General features: G+C 39.2%; 1 protein-coding gene across 1 annotated transcript; it reads right to left on the bottom strand.

Annotated features, from left to right (window-relative positions):
• Nucleotides 1-858: 858 nt before the first annotated feature.
• Nucleotides 859-6592, bottom strand: LOC107300565 (RNA 3'-terminal phosphate cyclase-like protein; the record flags this gene model as incomplete). Its single annotated transcript, XM_015829878.2, has 5 exons — nt 859-984; nt 2127-2251; nt 2452-2526; nt 5018-5193; nt 6521-6592. Coding segments are annotated over 5 exons (574 nt in total), but the record flags the coding sequence as incomplete, so codon positions are not given.
• Nucleotides 6593-10559: the final 3967 nt, after the last annotated feature.

The raw sequence follows: 10559 nt of genomic DNA, 5'->3' as shown, positions 1-10559 counted from the left end.
GCAGAAGCCGGCTTGCTCAGTGCAAAGGTTCTCCAGCGGCTGCGCTTGCAACTGGCTTGCAACATCTGAGTTCACATCCTTCCTCCTCCTGCTTCTTCTGCTCTCTCTTCTTCTGCCTCCTCCTCCTCCTCCTCTTCCTGCTTCCTCTCCCTCCTCCTTTTTCTTCCTCCTCCTCTTCTTCCTCACTTTCCTCCTGTCCCCCTCCCGGAACCCCAGCTGGGCTCGTGCTCCCTTCGCGCAAGTCTCCAAGTTTGCAAGCCAAGCGCTGCGCAATGGGGGAGGGGAAAGAGGAGAAGCTACATTTCCCCTTAAGCACTGTGTCTCCAAGGGAATCCCTCTCTCATCTGCACCTTTTCCAAGGCTGCTGGACTTGCCCAGTGCCCTCCCCCCCTCTTTTTGAATGGTTTTCTCAGCACGTCGTGCTGGGTCTTTGGTTTGTTTTGCTGAGTTTAGGATTGTCTCTTTTCCTTCCCATTTTCTTAGAAGCAGAAAGTCACTGGTCTAATGTAATAAAATATAATAATAAATTGCATTATTTGTTTGTTTATTTAGAAAATTTAGAATAAATATAATGAATCATCCTAAACCCTCCTCCCCCTTGTCCAGGAAAAAAATGAAACCGGTCCCTGCTGCCAAAAAGGTTGGGGACCTCTGACCTAGTGGGTAAGTAATTAAAAATTGAATGGACTAAAATGGGCACAAGTCCTCTGTGGCCTACATGAAGTTCCCCTTTGGCATCCACAAAGAATTCCTAGATTGTACTGATAGCAATACATATTATTAGATAGTATTGTGATCTCATGAAAATCTCTGAAGTCATATAACATATACCTTCAAAAGAATTGTCTGAAAACTTACTTCCCGGAGCTGGTCCCTTTCATATGATCGGTATGAATGTAAATATCTGGTAGGAATTTATTCAAGATGCTCCTTGCAGAATCCACCATTCGGTTTGCTATCTGGGGGGACACCCTGACCGAATAGCTGGTTTAGGAAGCTAAGGAAATATTTCTGAATACACTTGAAAACAAAAAGAGGGTCAGTACCAGTGGTGCCTTTCCTTCGTGAATGCATGCACATCTATGCACAATGCACATCTGGATATTTTGCAACCAAGAAAAGCAAAACAGAGAATGTACATTTAAACCACACTATGCATGTACTACTTATACCAATGTTCTTCTGGTTCAAAAGTTCGTACCAAATCCATTGACTGCAGACCCTGTAGAAAGCTAGAGTGATGTTATACTGAACTCCAGACAATTTACCAACCTATTGAATTTCAAAACAGCCAACTCAAAATGGAAAAAGTGGTGGCAACTCCTCACCTGGATTTGATGTTGAGGAGATGGCTCGTGTGGTTTAATGTTAACAACCACCAGAAATCAGATGGTAGTTACCCCCCATCCTCTGCAAATAGTACCTGAACTTAGCTCCAGTATTGTCATTATTTGTGAGTGATAAAGCTGGAAGAATGAAGATCACACAGGAATAGTTATATAATAGTTATTATATAACCAATAATGTATTGTATTCTATCTTCATGTATTCTTTTCTGGTGAGTGTCACAACTGGATTATCTCTTTATTATTTTCTCATGCTATTTGATTCTGTTTTATTAGTAAGAGATACCAGTAAAAAATCTTAGCCATAGTTGATTCACTGATATTAATCCAATTAAACAATGAATTTAGATATGAATGGACTCGTGAAGAATTAAATACTTGCATGGTCTAGCACTGGTTTTGGACTTTGTTCCACAGCTGAGGAAAAATGCTGTAATGGACCCATCTGAATTCCACCTACTCACTGTGTGCTGTGAAAGTGAATATATATTGCTAGAAAGTTCAGGCTACTTATCCACAGCTCAGTTATCGATGTTCTTGTCTTGGGTCACAGATAAAGTACAAAATACGGCTAATTTATATAAATAACAAACTTTTTATTCTTTTTTGTATTTTTATTACAATCTTGTGGAACTGCATTACTAGCTATCCAGGGCCATGTGCAACCCAAAGGCCGCGGATTGGACATGCCTGCATTAAGCGGATATTGAACTAAAAACGAAATCTTTGCGTGAAAAGAGCAGTCTAGAATTCTCTTCAGACACATTCAAAGAAGGATACGCCATACCTCTGATACGCTTAATTTTACCGGGGTCAATGTATTGAATAGGTTTTAGTACTTTCTTCACAGGACAAGCGAAGATCACTTCCCCTCCTCCTTTGGGGGGCATACCCCGCCTTACAATCTGAAAACAAAAGAGAACCCTTGAATGTCTGTCAAAAATCCAGAGGATTGATAAGATTCTAGTAAATTAATGCAGCTATCAAAATGAAGAGAAAGAAGATGGGGCCACCAATACTATGGTCAAATATGAACTCATAGAAAGTTATTTTTTAAAGACATCTCTTAATTTCAGTGACATTCTGATCAATAGCAAATTCTTACCTTCAATTCTAATTCTTCACCATCAATTCCAAATCTTTTCAACAAAGGTAGAGCAGTTGCCTTCAGAACATCCACCTGAAAGATTCATTACAAAACTTTTTTTTATTAAATGAGAACATTTTCAATAGTGAAGCAACAAGAAATTAAAAGTCTATTATGAAAATAAAAATTAAGTTTGCATATTAAGTGACAAGTTAAAAAATGCAAGATCATATATTAGCAACCAATAAATTATCCCTCAATCCTGATGCATAAATTAGCTATTAACCCATTCTTGTTTCACAGACAATGAATGCCATCCATAATCTGCTGTTTCTAGGAAAACATTTCTATATAAAAAATGAAGTTATTCTTGCAGCACATCCATATAATGTGGAATCCTTGCTGCTCTCTGAGCTTTGTTGTTTTCTTGCAGACATTTCATTACCCAACTAGCTAACATCATCAGTGCTAGAAGGGATGGGGTTTGCTATCTGTTTATATACAATGGCTTGTCCTGTCATGTTGTTGGGAGTATTTTGTTTTGTTCTGGCTAGCTCCTTGGGCAATTCCTCTCACCAACACTGACAGAGCAAGTCAGTGGGGATAATATTTTGGCATTCAGTTACAGTCATTTTATCCAACAACGCTGAACCCTTCAGTCTACAAAGGCAATCAGCTAACCAAGAAGATTTTGGAAAGGAGAGTCAATTGGCTGAAGAGGAAAATGTAATTGGTCCCCATCCATTTTTATAAACAGTTTAAAAGGAGAAGGATACAGTTCACACCACTTTTCTCCTCATCTATTTTATCCAAAATGTAAGAACAAGGTAAAAGTGCAGATATATTCAGATGGTCCAACTGGTGGAGAGTCTCAGAACCTGTAAATGTCTTTCCCTGGCTTGCATTTATAGACTTATAGATTTATTAAGCTATTGGTGAATAGTTTTCCAAATACATACATGGAATCTTGAAAATGGATTGCATTTTCGGTTTATGTTTATATTGATCAAGATCAACTTATCAGAACCAATGCAGAGTATATATGAGCTGACTGAGGGTCAAGCAAAGTACTCAGGGGTTCTTCCTTTGTTTTTCCTCAAGACTGACACTGACCTTTAAAAGGATAGCCACATAATATTGCATCTTGTTCCCAAGGCACTCCCCTTTACAGACTTTTCTATTTAGATTACATTATATGGGAAGGCAGAAAAATCTACATAGGGCTGAGGAAATGGCACATTGTTCTTGGGAGTCACCACATACAAGACTATGCATGGCTCCTTTCCCCAAAAGTAAGACCTATCCTGAAAATAAGCCCTAGTTTGATTGTTGGGAGTGGGCCTAATATAAGCCCTACCCCAAAAATAAACCCTGGTTTTGGGCGAGGTGCACGCCTAAAAATCAAGCTATGGCGGGGGAGGGGGTTGGAGCTGCCCCATGCGACCTGTACCTGCTTATCATTGCAGCCAGGCCTCCCATGAATTGACACTTGCCTTGCCTCACCAACCCACTTCTTCTTCTGCAGAGTTCCCCAGCCTGCATTTCGCCATCCTGCAGCCAAGAACCAAGCTACGGAAGCTTCCAGAAGGCCTCTGACAACGAAATGTAGGCCAGGGGGTGCTGTGCATGCGTCAATCCGGAGCTCCATTCCCACCTTCAGAGGCATTTCCTTCGGCTGGGCAGGGCTGTTGGTGCCACCATTGTGAGGTGAGACTGTGGAAAAGACACCCTCCCAAAAATAAGACTTGGTGCCTCTTTTGGAGGCAAAAAAATAATAATAAGACCAGGTTTTATTTTCGGGAAAACACGGTATGTTTCTTTTACAGGCTTTTCTATGCACTGAATGGAGCACTGCAACATTTGACAGTATGCTTCCTCTCTCTCTTTAATGCCCAAATCCTAATTTGCAGGTAGGGTTTTCATAAGGGAATTCCACAGAGGAAACTACATATTCAAGAAGATTGTGCCGGTGGAATCAAGGAACCTTTTTCTGTATGGGTCACATTGCATGTAAAAATGAGGTGGGACTTCAGTACAAGTAGCCCTTGACTTATGACTACAATTGGGATCACCATTTCCACGGCTAAGCAAGGTAATTGTTTAGTGATTCATGTCTGATTTATGACTTTTTTGCCATGATTGTTAAGCGAATCACTGCAGTTGTTAAGTGAATCATGCAGTCGCTAAGCAAATCCAGCTTCCCCCATTGACTTGGTTTGTCAGAAGCTGGCTGGGAAGACTGCAAATTGTGATCACACGACCTCAGGATGCGGTAAACATTTTAATACAAGCTGGTTGCCAAGCACCTTAATTTTGATCACTTAAGAGTGGGAATGCCGGTCATAAATGTGAGGACCAATTATAACTCACTTTTTTCAGGGCCAGTATGACTCTGGATGGTTGCTAAACAAATGGTTGTAAGTTGAGGATTACCTATAGTGCAGATGCATGCTATTTTGACACACACCACACTCCTAAAGGATGCCCCTGACTCTAACCCATCTCCTTTTACAATTCTGTGAAAGCACTGTATGCACAATATGCTAGGAAAAGGAAAAGATAAATTGGTAGATCTTCAACTTACTGATGGATCTATCTGATCATTGGTTATACCTCTGAGGACAATTCTTAATGCATGTTTCATGAATGGGGCTAAGCAGAGAAGACTCTCTAGATAATATCCAATACTTCGATTTGGGCTGCAATCATGTTCCAGTGACCCTCCGTGGAGCAACCCAGGCTGGTAGTACAAAGTTGTACCTGTAAAAATAAAGCAACAGAAATGTTACTGCAAAAGCTATATAATAAGACAAAAAACAACACACGTGCCTTGCCTGTCAATCAGTGTCTATCATGTGTGCAAATGACTCTACAAACCGACAGAAGGGCTTCATGGTAATTAATTCTCATTGTGCAACCAGGATGTTACAGCAATGGGTGGGAGAGAAAATAAAGGTCAGGTATAGGAAAATGCATAGAAAGGAAAGGTCAGGTCAATCCACCAGGTGTAAGAGAACCTGCTAATAATTACAAACGAACGAAGCCTTACAATGTACAAAACAAGAAAATACACATTCCCTTATTAGATATAATTTGCAGAAATGGCAAAATCAATTTGTTTGATTAAGAAAAATATAATTATATTTGTTAGTGACTGGAAATCCTTTATGGACTTTCTGATGAAAATACAAAATAATAAGCTTGTGATTTATGGGCTTGATTATTGGAAAGGGTAGAACATGGAAAGAAGGAAGTCACAATGTAACCTGAGAAAGGGAGAGAGGGAGGGGGGGGGAGAGAGAGAGAGGATAAAGATCAATGCATTTCTAACTGGTGCAAAGAAGATTGGAAGTCACTTCCTTACATTTTTCTTTGTTTTTCTCTCTTTTCCTCTTTTATTTCTTTTCTACTTACTTTTCATTTTTTAACTTTGCTTTTGCTTTTCTTTAATTTTGTATTGTTTTTACTTTGCAAATATTACGTTAATAAAAACGAATAGCAATAAAAAAAGAAAATACACACTCCCTTTCTCAGTTCTCTATACCCACAGGCTTAAAGCACCTGCAACTGACATACTCACATTTTTCCCCCATCAATTCTATCAATTCTATATCTATATTCTCCCATATCTACTTTCCAACTGGTGAAACTCTTCAATGGAGGCCCCCTTGTGCTCTGCAAAGTTGGATTCCCAGTATGGTATATGACTATGGGCACCTTCCTTAGCAGCCATCAAGCTCCATGAGAGCCACCTCTCTTTATGTTGCTTTTAATTTTAAAAAAATGGAAGCTAGCAAAGGTGGACCCCTTTAACTTTTTAAAAAAAAGAAAAAAGTGATGGGCAGTTGCAACATAATTCTTAGCCTGGCCACAGATCCAATTGCCTAGAAAAAAGGACATAGTTGAGAAGAAGTAGAAGGAAGGAAGGTGTCCTTCAAAACAGGGGTAGGATAAAAGGAAGGACAGATAACATGTTAGTAAAATAGTGCTTTTAAATGATTATGTTGTCTAAAATTCCAAATATGCCATCAGCTCCAAAAGACTGGAGCACCATTTATGCCAATAGCACTAAAAATATAATCCTTACCTGTTTGGTTTATTTCAATCCTAGAGCCATTGGTTATCTTGTCAATCAGCCTGAGAAAGTTTGCTTCAAAATCTGTCAGAGAAGCATACGTAAGATTAGATTGCTGGTATTTCAGCAGCTATTCCAAGAATCTTTATGGCAATCTTCACAAATCAAACAGCATGTAATCGTGGTCATATTACAGTTAAAATACTTGGTTGATCATGTGGTTAAAATAGACAAGTGAGTAAAATCTACTCCAATTTTACGATAGAATCAGTAACAGTAAGATTTTTTTTTCCCTCCAAAAATCTCCTATTTGCCATCCTGTGCATATGGTCACACAATAAATCTTTCCTCCAAGCAAGTATTCAAAAGTTTCAGTTGTTCACTTCCCAATGTTACAAAACAAAATATGTACTATTGTTCTAACCCAGTTCTATTTTTCTATTTGGGCAATTCAGGCTTTTTTTTTTTAAAGACGATGGAGTTAAAGAATGAAATAGGGGAATTTATCTACCAGACGCCTCTAACTCTTGTTCCTTATTTTGGAAAAAGGGGGAAAAATAATGCCAGGGAAATCTATCACTTTTGTAATGAAACGTCAGCAGCAGAAGGGGGGCATTATCAAGAGTCAGTACAGTGATGGGTAATCATCATGCTTTTGTATTTGGGTTTGTTTACAGTTAATGCAGAGAGACCCACATAGCCACTATAACCAAAAATATTGCAACACCACAAGAGCACCAACTTAGCAGAAGTTGCGCATTACTTCATATTTTAGCTCTGAATCTTTTCTCTTTCATTCCTGCTGCCCTTATCGTGTTTTCTCACCTGTTAGGATTTGGATTAATATCTTACTGTAGTGAAAAAGCAAACTCACTACCCTTCTTTAAGAAATAAATTTGCGGAGTTCAGTGGTATCAATGCCAGTTCGAATAGCCTTAACTTGGATACACAGGTAGTCCTTGACGTGCAGCCACAATTGAGCCCAAAATTTCCACTGCTAAGTGAAACATTTGTTAAGTGAGTTTTGCCCCATTTTATGATCTTTCTTGCCCGTTGTTAAATGAATCACTGCGGTCGATAAGTTAGTAACCAGGTTGTTAAGTGAGTCTGGCTTCCCCGCTGATTTTGCTTGCCCAAAGGTCACAAAAGATGTTCACGTGACCTTGGGACACAGCAACGGTCATAAATATGAACCAGCAGCCAAGCAATCTGAATTTTGATCACGTGACCATGGGGATGCTGCAACTGTGAAAAATGATTGTAGGTCACATTTTTCAGTGCTGTGTAACTGTGAACAGTCACTAAATGAACAGTTGTAAGTCGAGGACTACTTGTACAATATTCAATACAATATGATACTCTTATCATTCCATTATGATTAGCGGTTCCCAACCTCTTCTATATCCCGCACCCCTAGAACGCTTCTGATATATTCTCGCACCCGTTACAAAAGTTCAAAATAACAGCAACTAATTATGCATATACCCCAAGTTTTGGCACCCCCTGGAATATCATCTCGCACCCCCATGAGGTGTGAACACCCCCGGTTGGGAACCCCTGCATTATGTAGTTCACACATATTCAATCATAAATTAATTGAACTCGAGGTGGTCAATCATATTAACTTTCAAATTGACCCAGGACTTTAGTGTTGACCTCTTAAGGCAGAGAAGTGAAACTCCACTGATTGAAGGGCTACAGCCTTCACAGGGCATGTCAATTCAAAGTCCTTTTTAAAGGCAGGGTTTCAAGAAAGCTTTAGGTACATATGTTGCTCGTTAAAAATCCCAGGAAAGGCCCTGGGGTCCTAGAAGGGGCACTGCCAAACGTATGTACCCCGTGCCTCACTTTCTGCAATCCTGTTTTTACAATAGGAAAAAACACTGGAGAACAATGATCCAGAATGCAGTCTCCCATTTGATTGTTTGCAATCATAAAATTGTAGAGTGGCAATAGTTCATTTAAAACACTCTTTAACTACTATATACTGTATCTGCACATAAGCCAATAAAAATATTGTTCTGCAGGTTTTGAACACTTTTACCTGTTTCTTTAGAGAATAAGAGAGTGGATTTAGTTAGTTATCGGTATTATAATGCTCAAAATCCAACATCACTTCCTATGATGTGGATCATGCACTATAGAGCCTTTGAGGAAGGGAGGGGAGGATAAAGGTTATTATATGTATAAATTACTTTGGAAGGCTCATTGCTCTTATAAATGCTTATGTTCCTTTGACTTACCGTATTTTCTGAGGGTTTAGAAATTGACCAGTGGATAACAGGAGAGATATGGCAGGCTATTATTGTTGCAAATAATCAGTGCAAGGCTAGAATCACGTTAATTCTCCATCAGTTACAAAGAGTCTGAAAATCTCATCTCTCCCTACACTTAAATGGACTTTTTCCTGCTGAGAGTCTTATTCTGAAGGCTATTCATAAATTTGGGGTGTGCATATACTGATATACTTAATTTTCTTCCTTTTTAGTAAGTAAATTGGCTTAATAGAAATTAAAATGTCTGTTAATAAGGGTGACATGTGGAGGAAAAAGCTTATTTAAAAAAATAATAATACATTTAAAAAGTAGTGTTATCATATAATTGTTTGATGATAAAGTTGCTTCACAATTGATTTCCATAATTAGCTGGTCTGCTCTGGCATCGCTGATGATTAATTTGCATCAGACTCTAGAGTAATTGCAATCTGTAGTTTATATTGCTGCAGTTATGCCCTATTTTGTAACCTGGAGTAGGAGAGAAAATGTTCTCTCTTATTCCGCAATTAGGAAAAATGGGGGGAAAAAACCCCTTGAATTTCAGATTTTTTCCTCAGCTGGCAAAGAAGCAAATCTGAGTCATCTTCCATCCAGCCTAAGTGATTTCCTTTCCGCAGCTTAAGGGCAATAGGTTTCCCCAGTTGTAAGAGGGATGTCTGCATATCCAAATATCTCTAGCTTACAGCTCATTCACCCCTCTGTTTGGCACTAGAAAAGCCCATCCAAAATATCCCCACTACTCTTCCACTGACTTGAAGGCACCTGAGGCATTGTCACCAGTTTTCAGACACTGCTGTCAGCTTCTGTGCCATCCCAGGTGCTCCCAGGATAGGAACTGCTGGGAAAATGAAAGTACCATGATTGAGTACAGCCAAAAAAAATGGGAAAGGCAAGCAGAAAAAAGACAGCAAGGGGATTTCTTAGCGTATTGAGAGAATCATGCATTGAAGGAAGAAAAAAAAATAGGGGAAAATATAAGAGAAACAAGATGCATTGAGACTATCAGAGAGGACTAGAGGAAAAAAGAGAGGAACGAAGGAAATGCCAATAAAGTCATTATGGTACAGAAAGGAATACAGGCATCCTTGACTTACAACCATTTTGTTTAGTGACAACAGCACTGAAAAAAGTGACTTATGACTGTTTTTCACATTTACAATCGCAGCATCCCCATGGTCACATGATCAAAATTTGGACGCCTGGCAACTGGCTCATATTTATGATGGTTGCCGTGTTCTGGGCTCATGCGATCATCTTTTGCGACCTTCTGACAAAAAAAGTCAAAGGGGGAAGCCGATTTCACTTTACAACCGTATTATTAACTTAACAACCGCAATGGTTCACTTAACAACTGTGGCAAGAAAAGCCGTAAAATGGGGCAAAATTCACTTCACAACTATCTTACTTAGCAACTGAAATTTTGGACTCATTTTTTGTCATACGTCGAGGACTATCTGTATATCTCCTCTACAATATAGAGGAGAAAATGGTGGCTCTGCAGCGGAGGGGGGGGTCAGATAATAGAATAAGGGGACCTACGGTTGCAAAAACAGTAGATGCAAAAGAAAGACATCCGGGAAAGAAAGAAGGCTGAATTAACAGAAAGCAATATTCAGAGGAATGTCCACCAGAACAGAGACAGAAGAGAGAAAGCATGCTGTATGGGAAAAGAAAGCAGCAGGGAATTGTCAATAAAGGGTTAATAAGGAAATTCAGTTAAAAATGTTTGGAATGGAAAAATTAAGACACGGAGGGCAGAGGTTCCACACAGCAAA

Source organism: Protobothrops mucrosquamatus, unplaced genomic scaffold (assembly GCF_001527695.2).
Source record: "Protobothrops mucrosquamatus isolate PMUCROS unplaced genomic scaffold, P.Mucros_1.0 scaffold7460, whole genome shotgun sequence".
Taxonomy (NCBI): domain Eukaryota; kingdom Metazoa; phylum Chordata; class Lepidosauria; order Squamata; family Viperidae; genus Protobothrops; species Protobothrops mucrosquamatus.
Note: the sequence above shows the minus strand (reverse complement) of the source record. Positions and strands in the feature narration are given on the sequence as shown.